This window comes from Sus scrofa, chromosome 3 (assembly GCF_054392235.1).
Source record: "Sus scrofa isolate SSC_HxYL_T2T_F1_AM1 chromosome 3, Sscrofa_HxYL_maternal_Yorkshire_Landrace_v2.0, whole genome shotgun sequence".
In the NCBI taxonomy this organism is placed as follows: domain Eukaryota; kingdom Metazoa; phylum Chordata; class Mammalia; order Artiodactyla; family Suidae; genus Sus; species Sus scrofa.
The window spans coordinates 28384616-28407107 of record NC_139385.1 but is presented as its reverse complement, the minus strand read 5'-3'; the positions used below and the strand labels follow the sequence as shown (position 1 = coordinate 28407107).

The 22492-nt window shown below is 53.1% G+C and overlaps 1 protein-coding gene across 11 annotated transcripts; it reads left to right on the top strand.

The window, feature by feature from the left end:
• Positions 1-323: 323 nt before the first annotated feature.
• Positions 324-21886, top strand: UBFD1 (ubiquitin family domain containing 1). Of its 11 annotated transcripts, none has more exons than XR_014840563.1 (8): positions 324-367; positions 552-881; positions 2122-2330; positions 2436-2532; positions 4974-5039; positions 5460-5565; positions 9110-9192; positions 19269-21886. XR_014840563.1 is itself a non-coding variant. In XM_005656766.3 (7 exons), exons 1-7 carry the CDS (start codon positions 343-345, stop codon positions 19383-19385), a joined length of 936 nt encoding a protein of 311 aa, XP_005656823.2. In that variant the 5' UTR covers positions 324-342; the 3' UTR covers positions 19386-21886. The 11 variants fall into 11 exon arrangements, 6 of the variants coding, with proteins under 6 accessions (XP_005656823.2, XP_005656821.2, XP_005656824.1 ...); XR_014840560.1 differs by lacking the exon at positions 19269-21886 and adding an exon at positions 12287-15405; XR_014840559.1 differs by lacking the exon at positions 19269-21886 and adding an exon at positions 11586-15405.
• Positions 21887-22492: the final 606 nt, after the last annotated feature.

The following is a 22492-nucleotide window of genomic DNA, read 5'->3' as shown; positions in this document are numbered from 1 at the left end:
CCAATCCGCTTCCGCCACAGCAGGCGAAACCCCGCCCCTTAAAGGCGCAGACCTCCCAGTCTGCCAGCCCACGCCCCCCTGCACGACTACGGCCCGACTCGTCCTCAAGGGGGCAGTGCCCAGCGAGCGGGCGATTTCCCGGACCCGCCCCCCACGGTTCTCGAAAGCTAAAGCGTGGCAGGGGCTGGGCCGGGGAAGCGGAGGAGGCGGGTCTCCATAGAAACCTCCACCTGTTTCCGGCCAGGCTGCGAGAGATTAGGGGCTGCTGCGGGGGCCAATCTCAGCCAGCTCGCCTTTTCCCGGCGGCCTCTGCGGGAGCGGTGGGTGTTGTACACAATCATCATGGCGGCGGCCGGAGCCCCGGATGGTGAGTGTGGAGGGGGTGGCGGGCTCCCGGGTTGGGCCGAGGGGAAGCGGGCTCTGCGGGGGGGGATGCGGACTGGCGTGGGGAGCAGTAACCTAGCTCGGCGACGGCGGTCCGGCAGCGCCTCGGCAGAGTCTGGTCCCAGGCCCAGCCCGCGGCGAGCGCCCACCCCCTAACCCCCTTGCAGGCATGGAGGAGCCTGGCATGGATACCGAGGCCGAGACCGTGGCGCCCGAGGCGCCCGCACGGCCCCTCAACTGCGTAGAGGCCGAAGCCGCGGCGGGGGCGGCGGCCGAGGACTCTTGCGCTGCTCCAGGCAGCCTGCAGCCGGCCCCGGCCCAGCCCCCTGGGGACTCTGCGGCCCAGGCCTCGGTCAGCAACGGCGAGGACGCGGGCGGCGGCGCGGGCAGGGAGCTGGTGGACCTGAAGATCATCTGGAACAAGACTAAACACGACGTGAAGTTCCCCCTGGACAGCACAGGCTCCGAGCTAAAACAGAAGATTCATTCGATTACAGGTGATCCCCGTGGCGCTGACAACCTTCCCCAGCTCACCTGCCAATGCCAGGGCTGACCCGGTGCTAGGCACCGCGCTCGCGCTTCCCTTGCATCGGCTTCCTCAGTGCGCACAGCGGTCCTCCGAAGAGAGTGCTAACGTGCCCATTATTCAGATTGGGGAAAGGAAGTCCAAAATCAGAGCTAGTTAGCGGCTGAGCTGGAATTGAGGTCCAGTGGACTCTGAGGCCCAAGTTTCTAGCTAGTGTTGCCCAGATGTCTCTAATAAAAATCACCTAAGGCCCATGTTAAGTTTACAGCTCCTAGGCCCTTCCCCCTGGAGATTTTGATTCAGTGGGTCTGGAATGATGCCAGGAATTATTTTTAGCAAATGTCTTAGGTTATTCCAATAAGGGAAGTTTAGAAAACACTGCTCTTGGCTGTCATGCTGGTCCCTGCACACATGCTCCTGTTACTTAACGTTATCTCACAACACTTCGTTAATGGAAATGATTTTATTTTTTTGGCCACACCTGCAGCACATGGATGTTCCCAGGCTGTGGCCCTTGCCCCACAGCTGTGGATCCTAACCCCATGTGCCCCAAGGGAACTCCTTGAAGTGATTTTTCTTTGTAAACTTTCTTAATGTAGCCTAGAAGCTCCAATGAGGTTTCTGTATCCCTGACTCTCACATAATGTTTGTCATGGGATGGTTGATGAATAATAGCTAATATTTATTGAATAATTACTGAATACCGGGTACTATTTTAAATGCTCCACTGTTGTCCTTTTTCTTAGTCCTTCAAACAAGGGCATGCAGAAGGAACTATTGTCATGATTCTTAGAAAGTTCGGAGGCTCAGAGAGGTTGTGAATTGCCCAAAAATAATTGGTGATGGAGTGGTACTCTCTTTCAGGTCTGTTGTCCGTCCAAGAATGTTTTTTTCTCCCTCTCCCCCCCTTTTTTTTCCTTTCCTTTTTTGAGGGTTGCACCGGCAGCACATGGACGTTCCCAGGCTAGGGGTCAGATCAGAGCTGTAGCTGCAAGCCCACACCACAGCCACAGGAATGCCAGATCCAAGCTGCTTCTGTGACCAATACCACAGCTCACGGCAACGCTGGATCCTCAACCCAACGAGCAAAGCCAGGGATCTCACCCACATCCTCATGGATACTAGTCGAACTTGTTTCTGCTGTGCCACAACGGGAACTCCCAAGACTGTTTTTAATGTCTCCTTTTCACTTGCCCCTGCCTTTTCCCAAGGTCTCCCGCCTGCCATGCAGAAAGTCATGTATAAGGGACTTGTCCCTGAGGATAAGACGTTGAGAGAAATCAAAGTGACCAGCGGGGCCAAGATCATGGTGGTAGGCTCCACGATAAATGATGTTTTAGCAGTCAACACGCCCAAAGATGCTGCCCAGCAGGACGCGAAAGCCGAAGAGAACAAGAAGGAGCCTCTCTGCAGGCAGAAAGTGAGTCCCTTGTCACATGATTGTTAGTCCTGGGAAGTGTGAGGCTTTGTCCTCTCGAGCCTAGGCTGGTTGTATCCTCCCTAGAATAAGCTCCTTTTCGGACAGGGCCCATGATGGAAATTTATGGCAGCAGTTGGGTGCGGCTGGCTGTTGAGTGGAGGTGCCACCTACCTGAGATTTGCGTCTTTGCCTCATCTGGCGGGTCAGTGTGTCTCAAGTCTATCTTCTATAGGATAAGGCCTTTGTAAAGGCAGCCTGCAGACCAGGTATCGAAAGGAAGCAGGTGTGGGTTTCTCTCCAGCTTTAGTGCCAGAGAAATACGCCCCTCTTAGCATCAACCATTCATTTCGTGCACGTGCTTACGTTAGCTTTTCAGCTTACGGCTTCCCCCAAGTCAACAAGCCCTTTTCTGGATAGGCATGGAAATCCATAGCTTTCAGATGTTCCCCTAATAAAACTGTTTCGGGAAGTCAAGTGAAGCTGATTAGGAAGATAACTGTGCGGATTCTCCCCGCTCCCGCCCCTTCCCGGTCCATAAAACCAGGGCCTGATTTTTTTCACATACTCTGTTCCTCCTTTTGGATGGAGGAGATCCAGCCCTGTCTGGGGCTCATTGTAGCCATTCAAATCCTTTTTCGTACCTGGGAAAAGTCAAGAGTGTTTCCCTGGGGGAGGACCTGGTTGGCTGAACCATCACTGGCCATCTTATCCCCTGGCAGATCCCACTTGTCGTCACCGAGCCTCCTGGCCACTCTCAGTAGTGTTCCAAGAAAGCGTTCTCGACTCAGCTTGTGTCTTGAGGCGCCCAGACCACCTGGCAGCACCCTCAAGTGTAGGGAGCATAGGCACCATGGCACACCTGGATACAACGGCCCTGCCAGGGCTGGTTTTGTGTTCGAGGCCCGGAATCCCTCCCAGGTGCTTCCCAAACCCCCCCTCCCCCCCCCCCCGGAAAACCAAAAGTGCTGTTCGAAATGCGGCAGCACAACCCGACCAGTGACCAGAGTGAGTGTGAATATCCACTCACGTTCTGCTGTAGCCACACGCTAACATGTTGGCTGACAAGTTGTCTCCGAGATCCCCTCAAAGAATGTCGTGTAGCATCGTGTGAACCTGTGTATGACAGCGTTCTAGAAAGGTTTCCATTTTATGACTAAAACCCAGAGGGTTCCAGATAAGGGGTCGTACATCTGTGGTAACCTCTAAAGGGAATGTATTGGGACACTTTTGCCTCCAGACATGGGGTCATGATGTCCTGTACCCGGTGGCGTTCATGTCCGTGTGCCCGTCTGCCGCTGCCACATTGTAGGCAGTTATCAGCCACGAGTGAGCCTTCCCCCTGGTCTCGCCCTTGGAGCATAACACGCCTCTTAAATACAGGTTTGGGGGTTACTAATGGTAGCTTGACGGGCTTAGAACTGTTCTTCACAGTGAAGGGCAAGTTCTTCAAAAGGCTCATGTGAGGAATGGGGCAAATGAAGCTTCCAGTCCCCGCTGCTCTGTTCTGTGGATGCTGGTTCTGATACTTAATAGGGCCCAATGGGAGGGACCCATTCTCCTGGCTTTTCATCGGCTTGTTCAGGAATCCGGGGCTGATCCATCGAGGGACCTTTCCCGAGCAATCTGGCAGCGTCTTTGAATTGATTCCTTCTGGAGAGCTCGTGCCATCCATGCCAGCGAGGGTTTGGGCCTGGCTTGTGGCCCCCTGGGCCTTGAGTTCTATTAAAGGTTTACCCGCCGCCCATTCACTGCCCCTCTGTTGTAGCTTCATCACACAGCAGCTGTACCTGTAGTGTCACGGATGGAGGGGAAACGCAGGACTCAGGTGTTTGGGCCGGGCCAGGCCCGCCGTAGGGGGCCTTGAGCCTAATTAGAACCCTTAATGAGCTGCTTCAAACTCCTGGGGTGGGAGTGGGGTTAGAGACTTTGGGCCAGGCTATAAATAGCCTTTCTCTTTGGAAACGTGGCTCTTGGAGCTTTCTGTTTAGCTGGAGTCAAGGGTAGAGCAGCGGGGCAGATTTTTTCTGCCATAGGCTGCATCTCCATTTGTTGAAGAAGCACCCTTCTAGGCAGCTGAGCTGCTTACCAGCATCCTTACAGGTTCCTTTGGGAGTTCGAGTGGACCAGAAATGACAAAGCCGTGGCTGCTTTGTACCTGCCAGGAGAGCAGCAGCCTTTGTGGGTCTCTTTAGCTTGCCGTTTGATCCTTTCAGTGGTGATCGTGGCGGGGGGCGGGGGGGGGGTCAGGGGAGGAGGAAGTAGAGTCTATTTGAATCAGCAGTCTGGAAATCCTGACTGCTCTAGATCTTTGACGTCAGATACGGTAGCCCCATGTGGCTGGTTAAAAACTCAACATGAAGAATTCAGTTCCTCACTCACACTGGCTACATCTCAAATGCGTAATAGCCGTGAGGGGTTCACGGCTGCTGTTTTGGACAGCACAGACACAGGATGTGTCCAGCCTGGAAATTTCTGCTGGACAGCACTCCTCTGTATTGTCAAAGGACCTAGAACCTGTAGATAGTAAAAGCTTTTGAACCAAGCTGTTAAGGCTCTCATGCTCTCTTTTAGAGAGGTGGTAACAGACTAAAATGCAGTAAAATGCAGTCAGCTATTTCATCTCATTTCTCTTCTGACTTATAGCAACACAGGAAAGTGTTGGATAAAGGAAAACCCGAAGATGTGATGCCTTCTGTTAAGGGTGCCCAGGTAAGCCAGACTTTTTTTTTTGGTCTTTTCTAGGGCCTCACCCACGGCATATGAAATGGTTCCCAGGCTAGGGGTCGAATCGGAGCTGTAGCCGCCGGCCTATGCCACAGCAACACAGGATCCGCGCAGGGTCTGTGACCTACACCACAGCTCACGGCAATGCCGGATCCTTAACCCACTGAGCAAGGCCAGGGATCGAACCCACAACCTCATGGTTCCTGGTCGGATTCGTTAACCACTGAGCCACGCCGGGAACTCCCAAGCCCGACTTCTTTGTGAGTATTCCAGAAAGGAACCGGCCTACTTCCTGAGGTTCCTGCAGTCGCCTCCTGACCCCGGTCCCCTCTCTGTCCCCTGTCCTTTTCCTGTCTTATCTTGCTTCCGGTCCCTCCCGCTCTCACCACGCTCTTGTGCCTCCAGGAGCGCCTGCCAAACATGCCCTTATCCGGTATGTACAACAAGTCCGGAGGGAAAGTGAGACTCACCTTTAAGCTAGAACAAGACCAGCTGTGGATCGGCACTAAAGGTACGGCCTGCTCTCGCCTCTGGCCCCCAGTGGGTTCGGGCCTGGTGCCCTTTCGCCTCTCCTTCTCAGATCTCTCCATCCACTTGCTTTGCGTGCTCCTGGTTTCTGCTTTTGCTTCTTGACGCTCGCCTTCTATTCGGACCCTCTTCCCTCATTCTTTTCAATCTGATCTCAGGGCCCACGTATCACATGCTGGCTCTTCCGTTGCAGTGCCAACCAGAGGTTCCACGTCTGGTCCACAGACAAGGTGTTTTATGAATTAACACACCATCTGTGAAAATCAGGGGATTTCGCTGGATATGATTTTTTTTTTTTTTTGGCTTCTCTTGAAAAAAAAGCAAAAGATCTAGCCCTTCGGGACCTGCATGCTTACGTGGCAGCAAGCAGTTGGAGCAATGGTAGTTTCAGGTGGACCACGCTGCAGTCCTCACTGTTTGATTTATCTTTTCTGTAGCCAGCCGTGTTCCTTTATGTCCCAGCCTGGCCCCTGGAGGTCATGGTTGGCCTGGGGTAGGGCCCTGCCCCTCCCTCCCCCGCCTCCTGCCCGCCAGCTGATTGCCCTCTGCCTCCCTCGCCTGCCCTGCCTGTGGGTCAGGCATGCTATTTGCCTATTTGCTGGGAGGAGTCTCTGACCGTCCTTTCTCTTATTTCATGACTCAGAGTCTTGTCAGTGACATTCCAGAATTGCCTATGTCCCTGTCTTTGTCCCTCTCTTGTGCCCTTGGACGTCTGGCATCACTAAACTTGATCTGTCGAAGCAGGTTGGCCTCTAGTCCTGCCCATTTTCCCTCCTTTTTCTTCCTCACTGCTTCCTGTGCTCAAAAACCTGGGGCTCTTGAAGGCCATACTGCCAATGCCTAAACACAGTGTCCCGTATTCGCAGCGAGGGGACCCCGTTTAAATTTTTGACCTAGCTTTCCTGCCTCATTTGCCCGGTTATGCCCCGCAGACTCCAGCTGAATCACCCCCAAGCGTCCCACCAGGCTTTGCACCACTTGCATCTTTGCTCATGCCGTGCCCTTCCTTACCCGGCAGGCCTTCGTCCCACTCCTTGTTATTCATAAGATCTTCCGAAGCCTGACTTAAATGTCCTCTCCCAGCGAAGCCTTTCCTGGTGTCTCCCCCGCACTCCAAATGAATCACTGCTGCGTCTGTTCATCAAGCGCCCCTTCGTATCCCAGAGCGCACCCCGCTCCCGGACTTGTCTGTCCCCGTTAGGTTTCCGCAGGGGCCCCGGCGTGCCCCGTCCACCTGTCCTTGGCCGGCGCTGTAGGGTTTGGGGTTCAAGGTGAATACCAAAGAGGAGCATGGGATCTCATCTGCAGTTAATTCGTTTCAGAGGCAGGTCATTTCCTATGATTCTGCTTCAAATGTGGGACCAGAGTTTTATGGAAAATAATTGGGACGGGGTGGGGAGGGGGGAGGGAGGGAGATTTTTATCATCTCAGATGTGAACATGCAGTTTCTTGCTTTCAGCCCTGTCCCGATTCTTCAAATGAGCAAAGACTGCAAAGGCCAAAGTGCTTGAGTGTTTCCGCAACCTCGTGATCCTTTGCTAGTTTTCATTTCATTTTCATCTCTTAACTGCAAAGTAGGTTTTGCAAAAATACTTAAGGGCTTTCCCAGTCGTCCCAAGGGTTTTTGGACCTTTTAGTAGGTTATTTTCTTCCTGCCCAGCCCATCCCATCATCAGTTCTAATTGTGAGCTACCCTGCCTCTGTCAGGTGTTCCCTTATTCATGACCTTGCAAGAGCTGGATGAGGTCTCTGAAAGGGTCTAGGAGACAAATGTCCTAACTGCAGGGACTCATGAGAACCTGCCGTACATGTGTTGGAAGTTTTATTTCCTCTGATGGGAGCAGCCACTTTCCTACTTTGGCACGAAGGCAGGGCTCTGAAAGACTCTCCATGTGACCGGGCTTCAGAGCTGTTGGAAGCCTCTTTACTGCTCACCAGTCTTACTGAAGAGCCTGGCCGTGAGCATGCGTGTCTTCAGGGGTTGACCAAGCCGGAGGTTTCTCTTCCCACCCAGACCACTGCATTGGGGGCCTCAGACTCTCTTCTCATTTGTGAGCCCGAGTCTTGTCACCTGAGTGTCCTAAGCACGCTCCTTGGAGGACAGCTTGTTTTGGGAGCTGGCTTCATCTTTCTGCTGGAATGACCATCCCAGCAGCTAGCTGGCCTCTTTTCTCCATGGGGTGCTTTACTGCGCGGCTCTCAAGAGCTCCTCCTCGCGGCTAAAACTGTGGTTGCATGTGTAGGAGGCACTGCTGAGCCTTGGGCCCAGTAGAGCTCGAAGAATGAGCTCCAGGCAGGAGCTGGGAGCTGGTGGCCGCGTGGGGGGACCTGTGGCCTGTTTGAAGGGAGCTCGAGTCTCTAATCTGGCTGATTGCTGTCCCTCAGGAATGTGAACCCAGGATTGTTGACTCTTCTGCATTTTCAAGAGAAGCCAGAGGTTCCTATTTTTGTTTGAACTCTCTGGACAATTCGAGATGGCTGGTGTTTACATAGTTTCCATCTTAAAGACAGGCGCTGGTCAGGTCCTATCTGTGGGTCCCTTGTTCAGAGCCACTGAAAGTCAAACCCCGAATGAACCTCTTCAGTCAGATTCCATCTCCCCACCCCGCTTTGTCAGAGACCAAGGCCCGCAGGATGGAGATAACATGTCTCAAGTCACCAGCCAGACAACAAGCCGGGTCTCTCAGTTCCTGGTTTGTTTTGTGACCTTACCTATTTTCCAGATTTTGCTTTTGGCAAAGGCTCCAGTGGGTTTTTTCCCAGCCTGTCCCTGAGGCATCTGCTGCTTCTAGGGGGTGGTTTCTCTTGCGCAGTGCGCCCCACTCCTCTCCCGCCACCAGCCCCGGGCCTGCCGCACTCGGCTCACTTCCAGTCTCATCTCACTCTAGGCCTCCCTCGCTGCCTCCTCTTTCTTAGCAGCCCTCCTTGAGCTTGCTGCACAGCGTCTCCTGAGCTCGTGTGATAAGTGGAATTTTGAATGTTAACATAAGTGGTGAATGTTCTTAAGAGAACTTCAAGTGTGTGTACTTGGAGGGGCGGGGACCCAGGGGAGGGGATGGGGGCAGGAGGGCGAGTGAGCCGGGTCTTCAGGCCGCAGGCATCCCACCTCCTGGATGCGTCCCAGGGGCAGGTGGTTGCCGCGTCTTGGGCCTCCTGCTTCTCCCAGGCGCCAGGGACCTTAGCCAGGGCTGGGCTTGGCAGTAAGGGTGCCAAGGAATTTCTTGGGGATGGATATCTCTGCATCAGAGTTTACAGACCACCACCAGGAAAGCAGTCTCTGCCCTCAGAGGCCTTGACTCCACCTCTGCCAGGCCCTGCCCCCCCCCCGCCCCCCCGCCCCATTTGCTCCGCAGACCGTCCGAGCTCCCAAATAGGCCTCGAGGTGTACTGGCCAGATCCATCGCGTGGTCCCCAGTGGGTGGGGGTGGCCTGCGTTTGCAGTCGATCGTGCAGCCAGCGCCCTGGCGAGGGGCGAGCTGCGGCAGAGAAGGGCCTTTGAGTAATCAGCGTGATCCCTCTCCACGTAGAGCGGACTGAGAAGTTGCCCATGGGCTCCATCAAGAATGTGGTCAGCGAGCCTATCGAAGGACACGAAGACTATCACATGATGGTGAGTAGCCCTCCCCAGACCCCCGCTTCTGTTCCCCTGGCAGGGAGTGGACTTTCCCACTGTGGAGAAAACCCACTCTTTCCGAGCCACAGAGTTTTCAGATCCTCGTGTTGGCTTCACACTTGTAGCACTTCATCCGTGACCTATTGCTAGTGCTGTTTATTTTGCACAACGCCACCTTCCCCCACCTTCCAGGGGTTGGAAAGGGGGTACGGTTTCTCTCTCCTGCGCCTCTCTTCCCTGTAACACTTGGTTTTTTTTAGACCAGGGAAATAAATGTAAAGAGGAGGAATGGCTCGCGGGTCTTCATTTTCAGTTTGGTCTTCGCATGAAACAAACGCCCACCTCCCGTTAGCCGGGGCGCCAGAGGGCCCCAGGCGGTTGCTTATCCCGTGGGGCAGCCGTGGAGTGGCTGAGGCCCCTGGGCTCTGTGAGCAGGTTCTGCCCAGAGGGCCACTCTCAAGAAAGCGGCTCTTCTTTCCAGGACAGAACCTTTGGCGGCCTTCTCCACGTGTGTGCCCAGCAGAGCCAGGAGCTCCGGGACAAGAGCCCCCGAGCAGCTTAGGCCGACCCCTTCCATTTTCCCAGCAGTGCTCAAAGGGCCGCCTTAAAAGGGAAGTTCAGCCACCTCCCTCTGAAGTTGCCACCCCAGGGACCCTGCAGGGACCTGTCTGCGGAGGCCAGAGGGGCGGTGCTGCAGCCCCCCCAGCCCCACCCCCCAGGGGGAGCAGCGCTAGGGGCCACCCTGCAGGTTCCTGCACCAAGTTCAGGGCAGGGGGAGCTGCAGGCAGGTCCAGGAGGTCAGTCAGTGGCGTCCCCTCTGCTGTCCTTCGAGGTTTGTCACCTCGGGCACGCGCCAGTCCACAGTGGGCAGAGCAGCCCTGGGCGCACAGGCACGGGGCTCCTCCGCCAAGGTGGTGACGGCTGCATGGGGGGGCTCCTTCCGGGCCCTCGGGTAGCCTTTCCACCTCTCTGCTGTCTCTAAAGGATTGTAGGTGATTTGTGTTGCCTGCTCAGCTTTTTTTTAATTTCCCATTTTAAAAGCTGGATTTTAATACTTTCCGCTGGGCCCCTTCGCTTTCTTTTGAAACATCCATCTCACCAGTTTGGCCCAGTAGGTGTTACAGCCCCAGTTTTCAAACAGCCTGGGGAGAGAGAGGGGTTTCAGACCAGAAGGGGGGACCATCTCAGTCACCTTTGAAGGAGGGGGCGCGGGCGGCTAATGCCTATATTCAGGTCAGTGCTCATTTCTCTGTCGAGTCGTTGTTGGCAGAGGCAGGTCTTAACCTCCTCTCTCTCTTCTCAACACCGTTACATGGCACCTCGGCCTTGGCCTTCATGAAAGGGTCTCTCTCCCTCTTGGCAGGTGCCGTGTCTCTCGCTAGATTCGCAGTCGACCTTAGCAAAGGGTGGCTGTGCTTTTTCATTTTTAGAGGAACCTCAATATAGACAAGAGCCGAGCGTTACCATAACAAACCCATATATCCATCACCAGGAGATGACTGTTGTAAAAACCTTTGTAACTTGTTTTCAGTCTTTCATTAAATAAAAGAAAATTGACCCACAGTGAATATGTCCCCATTGTCTTCCCCGCCCCCACGGCCCTTCGCATGGTGGCTCACGTGGAGCCTTCCCATCTCTCTGTGCGTTTATTTTGACATATCTCCATGACCAAGAGACGGTCTTGTTTTGTGTTTTTTCAGTTTTCATACACAGTATCATGGTATGTATCGTTCTGCAGCTTGCTTTTTTGGGGGGGGGGAGGGGTTCGACCTTATGATCTGTCTGTATTTTAACTCTCGATCCAGTTCATCCCCTTTTAAAAGTAAATCCAGTACTCAGATGAGTGGGTCACTTTTGATTTTGCGTTCCCTTAACCGATGGATATGTAGGTTGGTTCCAGGTTTTGACAGTGCTGCTTTGAACAGCCGTGTCCGTTTCCTCGTGCATGTGTGACAGTTTTCCTAGGGCTGTGGTTCTCAAACTGGGCTCTGGATCAGCAGTATTCCATCTCCTGGGCACTTGGTAGAAATGCACATTCCCCAGCCCCCTGCCCGTGGAATCAGGGCCTGGAAGGACTGGAGCCCACCAGTCTGTTCTCCCAAGGCCTCGCCTCGGGCCCGTCCTGCTGCTCGCTCCCCGAGTTCGGGAACCACCGCTTTAGGATCGGCTATGCCTAAACTCTCCCACCTTTGTACGTTTTATTTACTTGTGTATTTTTGATGGAAGAATGCTCCCCACGTGCACAGATTCTTTTGGCGTTTTTTGTTTTTTTTTTTTCCCCCTTCCCCTTCGAAGTAATTCTCTTCTCGGCCCTCCCCCGTGTGTATTGTGCTGCCTGCTCAGTCTCCCGACCTCTGAAGTACTGCTTGGTTTTCCTTTTTCCCTTCCAGGCGTTTCAGTTGGGCCCCACGGAAGCCTCTTACTACTGGGTGTACTGGGTTCCAACTCAATATGTGGATGCAATCAAAGACACTGTGCTGGGGAAATGGCAGTATTTTTGAAAGCACTTTCACCTCTGGCCCAGGAGACTGACCCAAAGTGAAGGACATTGCTGGGAGAGGCCTGCAGCATCCCTGGATTTCAGAGTTCTGGAACTTTGTTCAAAAAACAAAACAAAACAAAACAAATATCTATATCCAATCTAAGGTGATGTGGTGACTGAAGCCAGAGGTGATGTACTTTCACCATTAGCTTAATTTTAACTTAAATCACCGGTTCCCTTTCTTGCAGTCAGCTTCATACCATTTTTAAAGTCAACAGTGGAAATCAATAAATCTGAATTCTGAACATGTTGTGTGGAATACTCTTAAGTGTGTTTGAGAGTAGATCTGCCAATTTTGTTTAGAAAGGAGTGGTCAAAAGCTTTCTTGTTTCTTTTTCTATTTTCTAAAAGTGATTTCACTGGAAATATTTTCATACATCTTTTTGGTTGCAAACATTTGGACTGCATTATGATGAGTTGGGCTGTTTGTGTTTTTTCTTTTTCATATGAAATTGTATGCAAATTGTTGGGGGGGGGTTAGTAAGCCATATTTCTCTGTCCCATTGATTCAGAATGAATTCTTCCCCTTTTTATTTTCTCACTTCCTAGATTGGAGTTTGTGTTTTAAAAACCCAAAGATGTCAGTTCCTCTTTGGTACCTCATCACCGCTTCCTTCCCCGGCCTCCGTCCCGCCGCGCTGCTGCTGCTGCTGCTGCTGCTGCTCTCGTGAACGCGCAGTGGGAGCAGAAGAGCTGGGTCCGGTCGGGGGCGCTCACAGCCGGCTGTGGTGTTTGTTGAGTCGAGGCGTGTGTTGCGGTGACCCCGGTCTAAACATCTTGCCCTCTGGGCCCCCGATCCCTGGGGAGTTCCGCCGCTGCTTTGCACCGCTGTCCCCCCGGGGCCCGGGTGCTCCAGAGCCACAGCTCCCAGGCCGACAGGCCTCTGCGAGGAGCCAGGTGGAAGCTGGTTCTACAGCCGCAGAGGCCCAGATCCAGATCCTTCTTTCTTTAGGCGTTTCGAGACCTTCTCAAGCAGTCCAGTGTTTCTGGCGATGCTGCTTCTCCATTTGGTCCTTCTGCTCATGCATTACGTTCAAGTGTCCTTCATCCCGGGTTCAGCGATGCTGCCTTTCTCTAGAAGACCACCTCTGACCCAGTGGGTTGGCCGATGTATTGAAACATCCACAATGGGATAAATGGCTTTCGTGATGAGCGCGCCCTCTCCTGGTTTGAGCCCTTCATGTTCTTTGTGCCCGTGAGCTTCTCTTGTCTGCCGATGGCTTGGTTGACCCTGGAACGAGGGAGAGTCTCTCTTGGTGAATGACCCCCTCTTGTGCTGTTCGCTGTTGCTCTGCTGCTGTCTTTGCCCTTCTCCTCCGACGGGTGCAGGCCCTCATCCTAAGGTTTGGCGAGAGCTGTTCCAAACTTGACATTGTGGAGTCTTGGCTGTTTCCCCCCCACCCCACCCCACCCCCACCCCATCCTGTGAAATGTATTAGCATGTGTTCGCCTATGATGACTATTCCTTGTGAGCCAGTTTATGGTGATACTCTGTGCCCTTCCTTCCAAGCCGTAGTTCAGGAATCCAGCCCATCCAGGCAGGCTGTCGCTTTTGATGGTGTGTTCCATGCCCAAGGTGACGCATCCTGGGCAGGAAAATCTACTCTTGCTTTCTCGGGGGGCGTGAGTGTGTCCGGGAAGTGTCGCGTCCAGGAAACCATCTGACTTTCGTCCCTTGTGGAAGGAGCAGGGAGTCTTAACGTTGCCGTCCTCATTGGCCCGCGGTTCCTGGAGCAGAGGGCGCTTGCTGCGGTCCCGGAGCAAACAGAGCATCCTCTCGGTTTGATTCCTGTCGTCTTCTCTCGGCCAGCAGCCCTGTCCTGGAGACTTGTCCTGGCAGCGCCACGCGCCCCCTTTTTGTCCTCTCGAAGCGGGCATCTCTGTCCCCAGGCTGGCTGCGCAGGGCTGCTCTCCGCGGTCCTTCCCGCCAGGTCTCCTCACCTGCCCCGGGTGCGCGGTGGCCCGTGCCCGCTGATGCCGCCCCTTCCTCCCAGTGACAATTGTGTATCCCGTCCCGTCGTCCCCCTGCTCCCTGAGGGCCAAACGGCATCTCACTCAGGCTGGTGTCATTTCAAGACAGGACCAAAGCCTGTGTGAGCCTTTTTATTTTAAGCAAAATGGTGCTTCTTTTCCGTACTTGGAGATATTATGTATAAATAGTGTAAATGACATCTTTTCGTATGGGCCTGTTTGAGTATTGCTTTACAGAGCTCCCTAAATCTGCTGGAACAATCTTGGGCTCCGGCTCCTGACTCTGCGTGGAGACCTTGCTGGAAGCCCTCAGAGAGCAGCGGGGGACAAGCAGAGGAAGCCACTGGAACAAGGGTTTGATTTAGAGCCAGGTCTGGATCACGCAGTATTCGCCAGTTTGTCACTACCATGAGTGGTCTCTTCACAGTTCTTCTACGGTCCAGAATGTCCTGACGCAGTCTGTGTTAGCAAATTGAAATGCCCTCTCCCCTTCGGTAGCATCCCAGTGTCCATTTTTCTCTGGGGATTATTTCTGTGCAGAGCCCTTGCCACGGGAGGGGGTCTTTCCCTGAGCCCGAAGGGTTGCAGGTGGATGGAGGAGGAGCTGCCTCCAAGAGGGGGCCCTGCGGTCTGGGCGTGGCCAGGGCCTGCCCCCTTCCTGCTTTCTCCCTTGGAACTTGTGCTGGTGGTCCTCCGGCAGGTCCTGGCTTGAAGCCATCCTGCCCTCCTTGCCCTCCCCGAGGCCACTTGGCAGAATAGTAACCATGTAATCCCTGCTGGGCCCGGCGCCACTCATCCCTGTGTTGCTCAGTCTGGTCCTGCTGGAAGAGGCTTGCTTGAACTCTTTGGTATTAAGGATTTTAATCGGCAGCAGGCCTTTGGCAGGTGGCATCAGCTCTTTTGAAATGAAGTCTGAGCTGGGGATGCAGGCAGCCCTGTTGAGGCCTCGAGGCTCCTGAGCTTCTGTTGTGCGTGGTGAGGGCCAAAGAGACTCACTTGGTGACATCTTTGCAGAGTTGCCATACTTCAGCCGGAAGGAGCTTGCTTTCCTCCTCGTCTCACTTGAACCACCTGCCTGGAGGAGCTGTCCCAGGCTTTGGCGCTCGGCCTACCCTGTCTTCTCGCGGGGTTGGGGGAGGGAGCAGGGGAGACCCCAACGTGCCAGGGCTGTGCAGGGGCCGCCTGGGCCTCTGCGGGACGCCCTCTCTCCCCCCTTGCCTCTGTTCGTGCCTGTGGTCTTGGAAAAGGATGGTTGCCTGGTCTTAAGGCTTTGCGAGAAAGTCACCTCCAGTTAGGCCTGGCGCCTGTCTCCTCCTCCACAGGGGCCCTGGGGGCCCTGGGGAAGTTGCAGGCGGTCAGGAGCCCTCCAGCATGCACAACCCCTGGTGACGTTACCTGCCAGGCTGGCTGGTTCCCCTGCTTCCTACATTTCTAAGAACCTCTGTCTGTTTCTTTCTTACAAAGGGTTCTGCTCAGTTGTTTGACAGCATAACGTAAGGACCATGTTTCCCTGTGGTGTATGCTCTGTTCTGGTTTTTTGTTTTTAAATCAAATGCCTGTTTGGGAGGAGATGAACGTATTTAGTCTTATTAGATTTGCGCTGCTGGATTTTTTTTTTCCCCCCAAGTGTAACCTTGACTAGCTGTCTTACTGTTTATCCTGTAAGATTAGTCTATCAATTAAAGTTTGATAATTAATGGCGTCTCCTTTTCCTTCTAATTCTTCCTGCGCCCAATCTGTCCTGGGGGTTGAGCGACATTTGGAACCCGGGCCGGGAGCCGTCTTTGGGCCTCTGGGGCGTCCCGGGTCACCATCCCTCGTATATGGCCTTTAAGCCTGTCCACACTGGGTCCTGCTGACAGCAGCTGATGAAGGGATTGGCTCTGATTTGCTCTGTGAGTCAAGCTACCACCTGGGCCGTCAGCCACGTCCACGTTGGGGTCGTCCTCCGCCCCCAGGTCTGGCCTCCAGGTGTTGGAGGGACAGTGGCCTCCCGGTGCCTTCTTCTCCCTTTGGGGACACGTTTGATAAAACCCTGCGATGGAGCCGCAGCTCTGGCCGAGGGCCACAGAGACCCTGGAGGAGGGAGGGGGAGCTCTTTCCAAAGGGGGACAAAAGTAGAATCGTTGACACAAAGAGTGACCACGTTTGTCCGAACTGGGTTTTTGTTTTTTTTTTGTTTTTGTTTTTGTCTTTTTAGGGCCGCACCCAGGGCATATGGAGCTTCCCAGGCAAGGGGTCGAATCTGAGCTGCAGCTGCCGGCCTACACCACATCCACAGCCACGCCAGATCCGAGCCGTGTCTGCGACCTACACCACAGCTCACAGCAACTCCGGATCCTTCACCCACTGAGCAAGGTCAGGGATCGAACCTGAAACCTCACGGTTCCTAGTCGGATTCGTTAACCACTGCACCACGACGGGAACTCCCAGGACTGATTCTGACCCAGCACCCCTCCTATGGGAACCTCTCCTCTCTTCCCCCTACTTTGTTATTTGTTTTACTATAGTTGATTTACAACGGACTTGCCATGTTCCGTCAGTTTCTGCTGTAGTCATATATACATTGTTTTTTTCTTCTTTTTCTCCATCATAAGTGACTGGCTACAGTTCTGTGTGCCACACAGCAGGATCTCATGGCTTATCCACTCCAAATGCAGTAGTTTGCATCTACCGACCCCATCCCTCCCCCTCGGCAACCACAGGTCTGTTCTTCATGTCCATGAGTTTGCTTCTGTTTCTTCCCCTGACTTTATAAATGTTCCTGAAGGTTCTGGCCTCACTGCCACTTCCTGGCTCTTTCCCCGCCCCCCCCCCCCCCATACCTCATAATCCTACAACCACACTGCCAGATTCTTGGACTGTCACACGGGAGGGAGGAGGGCGTGGGGCTGTGCTCCAGGCCGTACGCTGGCCGATGCCCCCTCAAGAATCTCCTCTGTGCAGAGAATTTCATCCCAGTTCTGAACCGTTGTTTCAGGCACCTTAAAATGAAGAGGATAGATGGACCCTCCTCGGGTGGAGAATGAGATGTTCTCCAGTCCGCGTGTCACACCCCACCGTCGGGGGGAGGTATCCTGGCATTTTTCGGGACACTTTCAACAAACAGGGACCCCACGTAACACAGTCACGAGGGCAGCAGGCAGGGGCGCCTTCTGCCTCCCCACCGCCTGCCGCCCCAGGACAGCTGTCTAGCCCATCCCTGCTCTAGGAAGTCAGCGTGCTTTCTGCCCACCGGAGGCCTGAGGCCTCTGCCCACACCACCCGTCTGCCTCCAGTGGGGATTAACCTCTGGCTTTGCCAGTTCATCACGGCTCTTTTCGTTCTGAAGCCTTGTTAGCCTATCTTACTCTACTGGGGGAACCTCTCCTCCTGCTGCTCCTCACCCCATTTCAGATCTCCTCATCCTCAGGTCTTTTTTCTTTTCACCACTTTGCCCTGCATCTAATTTTAATCTCTTACTGTTTTCCCTTTTATGTTTTGGAAATTTTCCAACTACAGAAAGTTGCAAAATGCTACAGTGACACCTCATGCTTTCGCTTATGCTCCCATTGTTAAAATACATACATATATATATTGATTTGTTGGGCCGCACCCACAGCATATGGAGGTTCCTGGGCTAGGGGTTGAATTGGAGCTGTAGCCACCGGCCTACACCACAGCCACAGCAACGCCAGATCCGAGCCAGGTCTGCAACCTACACCACAGCTCACGGTAACGCCGGATCCTTGACCCACGGAGTGAGGCCAGGGATCAAACCCGCATCCTCACGGGTACTCGTTGGGTTCATTACCACTGATCCACGACGGGAACTCCCCGCTTGTTGAAATACTGACTCCACTTGCTTTCTCTCAACACACATATACACGTGTTTGGCTGCAACATTTTCCAGGCGTGTGGGATCATGGCACTTCACCTGTGGATTTTTAAGCCGTGTCTTCAAAGAATAAGGCCATCTCGGAATACTTTATCCCGACACTGGGACCTCGCCCAAAAAAACTACTCTCCTTTCAGTAGGATGGTACAGACCAAAATATCTCCTAGAACTGTTCTTTCCAGTCAGTGATCTTTACATTTTTGAACTCTTCTCCTAAGTCTTTTTTTTTTTTTTTTTTTTTTTTGGCCTTCTTTGGCCAGGCCAGGGATCAGATCCAAGCCAAAGTCACAGCCCATGCCGCAGCTGCAGCAACGCTTGATCCTTTAAACCATTGTTGCTGGGCCAGGGATCCAACCTGCGTCCTGGCATTGCAGAGACGCTGCCAATCCCGTTGCACCACAGTGAGAATTCTGGGTCTTGTGGTTTTTTTTTTTTTTTTTTTTTTTTTTTTTTTTTTTTTTTTTTAATACTCCTTTAACTTCTCTGTTTTTGCTAGTCTAGGATTTTCTCCCTCACCTGAAAGAAAAGTAATCTCTCCTCATATGTTTTTAATCTTAATTTTTCTTGTGACCCACCCCCACCCCCACTCCAGCTCGCTTCCCTTCCCGTCATGAGTCTTATCCTGTTCTCTGTCCTGGGGTCCTGGGTTATCCTGGTTTCTGCAGCTGTGGTTCTGGAGGAGGTGTCCTCAGGGAACTGGTGCCCCCAACAGGCAGAGTCCCCTTGTCCTCTGAAAGCTCTGGCTTCCCTCCCACATCTGAGTCTGAGACTTAGCGGACTTCAGACTTAGAGGACTGAGGACTCATGGTTATTGGTGACAAACCCAGTTCACATGAATAAAAGGATTTAGGGAGTTGCCATCGTGGCTCAGAGGAAACAAATCTGACTAGGAACCATGAGGTTGCGGGTTCGATCCCTGGCCTCACTCAGTGGATTAAGGATCTGGCGTTGGCATGAGCTGTGGTGTCGGTTGCAGGCGCAGCTCGGATCCTGCGTGGCTTTGGTATAGGCGGGGAGTTGTAGCTCTGATTCGACCCCTAGCCTGGGAACCTCCATATGCTGAGGGTGCGACCCTAAAAAGACAAAAGGACAAAAAAAAAAAAGGGATTTGGAAATCCAGATGTCAGACCGAGGCTGAGGCAGGTGCTCAAGTCACATCAGGCACTTGACCCTTCAGCTCCTGACTCTGCTTTTCCTCTCTGTTGTCTTGGCTTCTAGCAGACTAGCAACCCCAAGGGAAAGAGAATTGTTTTCTTCCCCAGGATTTCCAGAGGAGATAGAGCCGACCAGGCTCTTACTGGCTAATTACTCTGACCTCCACAAACTCATGAGCACGATACAACCTTTGCCTTAGCCCCCGAGACATGGGTGGGTTGGCTCCTGTTCACTGAGCCTGGGACCTTGGGGCGAATCCTCCAGGCTGGAGAAAGCAGGCTGTGGCAGACCACCCAGCAGGGTTTTGACCTCTGGCCCTGTGCCAGGTAAAGTGCTTGGAAAGACCCAGCCTCGGTGAAGGGTGGATGCTTCTTTTGGACCCTCTCTCCACGGGGGATTTGCTCTCCATACTCTGCCTGCAAGTCCTGAGCCGTCGGCCCCCTCACGGAGCCTATCCATTGCCAGGCACTGGGTCAGAGTATGTACGTGTGTTCTGCTGTCACCACTCCACCACGTCCCTCTTTTCAGCCCCACTGTCCATTGATGGAAACTTACAGAAGGGACTCAGCCAAGGCCATCTGCCGGTCCATGACGGGGCAGCGATTCAGGATCCAGGACCTGCCTGACGCCAGTCTGTGCTCTTAGATGTCTGTCTTACTGTTGAGCACTTTGGAAAGAACTCGGCTGCTTTGTCTTTGTTCGTTTGTTTTGCTTTTATATTTTTCCTTTTCTTTGCTCAGTTTAGCCATGTTATCTTAAGTTCCCTAACTCGGTGAGTTATTTTTTATGCTCTTAGCCTTGATACGTATCGCTTGGCTACTGTTTAGAAAATTAAGACAGTAAGTGATATGCACTTGATAGAGACATTTCAAGTGGTAGGTGAGCCTGGCTCACTTCTCCTTGCTTCTCCACCCCAGCTCTGTGCCACCCCTGAAGGAAGTAGAATTCACTCTAGGCGTAAGCGCCAAGGGCATCCCATGAGCATAGGGTCAGGCATCCCGTATCAGAGGGAAGGAGGGTCCGCAGTGGGGACTTTACAGCAGGAGGCAACGGGTCCTGCAGAGCCCTTAACAGACACTCCTGCTCCAGCCCTGGGGCTCCTGCCCAGCTTTGGCTAAGTTCTCACTCATTATCTGTCATCTGCTTGGGTGTCCAACAGATAAACCCAACATGTCCCAAACTGAAATCTTCTTCCTTCCGATCCTCTGTTTCCTCAGACAGCAACTCACCTGGCCCTGGTAACCCAAGCCAGGACCTTGGGAGATGACCTGGGCTCCCTTCCTCCCATGTCTGGATGCTGCCGCCGTTTCCATCCTTTTTTTTTTTTTTTCCTGGGCCACACTCATGGTATATGGGAGTTCCCAGGTTAGGGGTCAAATCAGAGATGCGGCTACCAGCCTACACCACAGCCACAGCACCTCGGGATCTGAGCTGAATCTGCTACTACACCACAGCTCACGGCAGTGCTGGATCCTTAACCCAGTGAATGAGCCTGGGGATCGAACCCGAGTCTTCATGGATCCTAGGCGGGTTTGTTACTGCTGAGCCACGATGGGAACCCCTCTAAACCCAGAATGTTTGGCAGTTCATCTCTATCGCCACCTCCCAATCTGCATCTTTCTCTAGGCTGCTTCTAGTAACCAGCATGCTTACCCGCTTTGGTCTACCCTGTGCACATCCACCAGCCTCGGTGTCTCCTTGCAGAAAGTCCTATCACACCCACTGCCAACAAGCTTCTTGCCAGATGGTCGGGCACTCCTTTGTGACCTGATCCTGGCCATCACTTTAAGTCCAGGCCACCCCACCCACATGTTCACACTCGAGCTGTATCCCCGCCAGAACAGACCGAGGTCCTGGCTTCTGTCTGTGCAGAACCTAGAAACACGCTTAGGCTTCACTGCCCAGGAAGGCCTTTCCCCAGATCAGCTCCTCCGCTTCTGCTGAAAGTCAGCAGATGTCTCGATGCTTGCAAGGATGAAGCCTGCATCTCCGGAGACTGAGGTTAGTTGAACCACTACATAACCCTGTTACTATAGCTAGGAAATTTAACTACCACTGTCTTACCACCTATGGAGAATCCAGTTGTCCTCAAAATGTCTTTTTTTCCCCCCACATCCTTTCAAGCTTCACACTTCCCATGAAGTTGACATGTCTCTGGTGTCCTTCAGTTACTCTGTCCTTTTTGTCCCACATCTTTTTTTTTTTTTTTTTGAAGTGCCCCCTTCTGGATTTGTTTCCTCATTATCATTTCTAGCAGGACCACCTCAGAGCTGAGAACTCCTCTGCTCGTCCTGCCAGGAGCAGCACGATGCCTGTCGTGTTATTACTGGTGATGCTGAATGTGAAACATCACATGGATCTTAACCCTCTCCCTTATTAGATAGTGAGCTCCCGGAGAGCAGAGACACCAAGGTCCTGCCTGGAGACTGCTCCCCTTGGCGGGCACATCGTCACATCAGTGGGTAAATGAGTGCATGGCTGTTGGGGAGGCACAGAAGAGTGATAGTGCTGGACTGGTGACGGAGCCAGAAGCAGCCGTGACAAGCCTCCAGCCACCCCTCTCAGAAAGGGACCTGCCTACAGCAGACACCAGTCCTTCGAGGCACTCACGGGAGACCCTTGAAAACCACAGGCACACAATCCCATTGATTCCAATTCACACACACTTTGGAATGTGTGGCCAGTTTGCTGCCTGTGTACAGAACGTTCCAGCAAAGTTCTTAGAGCAGAAAAGCTTTTGCTGTTGTTTGAACACCCAGGTCCTAAGTAGCCTTATCAATGAATTGTGCAATTGAGTGTTTGTTTTTTTTCTCTCATTCTGGCTCCTTCGGGACTTAGCAGCTACAGAATGACGCGCATGGGCCATTTCACTGCAGGTGTGTGGTTAAGATGTTAGCAATCACTGTGATGGCAGTACTGCCAGACTTCATGGTCCCAGGCAGCAACGGACACAGATGCATCTTTTGCACAATGTGTACTTGCTGCAGGAGTTAAAACAGCCGGAAGGACGTCTACCCCCGATGTTAAATTACGGTACGTTCCCATCAGAGGCATCACATGCAGCCTGTCTGGTGCCTCTTGGGTCTCTAGTGCTCTAACTAAGCACTCTTAACTAGTTGTTGAATAAATGCATTTGTGGAAAAGAATGAGGTGGCTCTTTGTGCTCCAATTTGGCAGTTTTCCAGTACCTTGTTAAGTATTAAAAAGGTGCAGTGTAACAGGGAATGCTTTCTGCTCATGCAAAAGGCGCTATGGCTGCCTGCTTTGTCTGCAGTAATCCTAGGGTGACAGAGAAGGGACTGGCCACACTGGGCCCCTCCAGGAAGGGGAGGCGGTTTGAGTGTGGACCCAACCCCAGACCTGAGTGCAGAATCCCGCTACCTCATCCCCCAGCCTTGGGATTCTCTGCTGGCCGTAGGTCACTCAGCCAGTCCCGCCACCGCTGCAATGCTCATTCCTACCTCACTACAAGACCTTGGTCTCGGGAGTTAGCTTTGTGGCTCAACAGGTTAAGAACCCAACTAGGAACCATGAGGATATGGGTTCGATCCCTGGCCTCACTCAGTGGGTTAAGGATCTGGCATTGCCATGAGCTGTGGTTGGATCCTGCGTGGCTGTGGTTATAGTGTAGGCCGGCGGCTGCAGCTCCAATTCAACTCCTAGCTCAGGAACTTCCGCACGTCACAGGTACAGCCCTAAAAAAAAAAAAAAAAAAAAAAAAGACCTTGGTATCCCTCCTACAACTAGATGTT

What these genes read in the sequence shown, in the direction of transcription:
- UBFD1 (XM_005656764.4), top strand. Translation starts at nt 343, where the DNA reads ATGGCGGCGGCCGGAGCCCCGGATG. An exon ending in GAAGATTCATTCGATTACAG is followed by an intron (nt 882 to 2,121) that starts GTGATCCCCGTG and finishes CCTTTTCCCAAG; the next exon opens with GTCTCCCGCCTGCCATGCAG. An exon ending in GCTGTGGATCGGCACTAAAG is followed by an intron (nt 5,566 to 9,109) that starts GTACGGCCTGCT and finishes CTCTCCACGTAG; the next exon opens with AGCGGACTGAGAAGTTGCCC.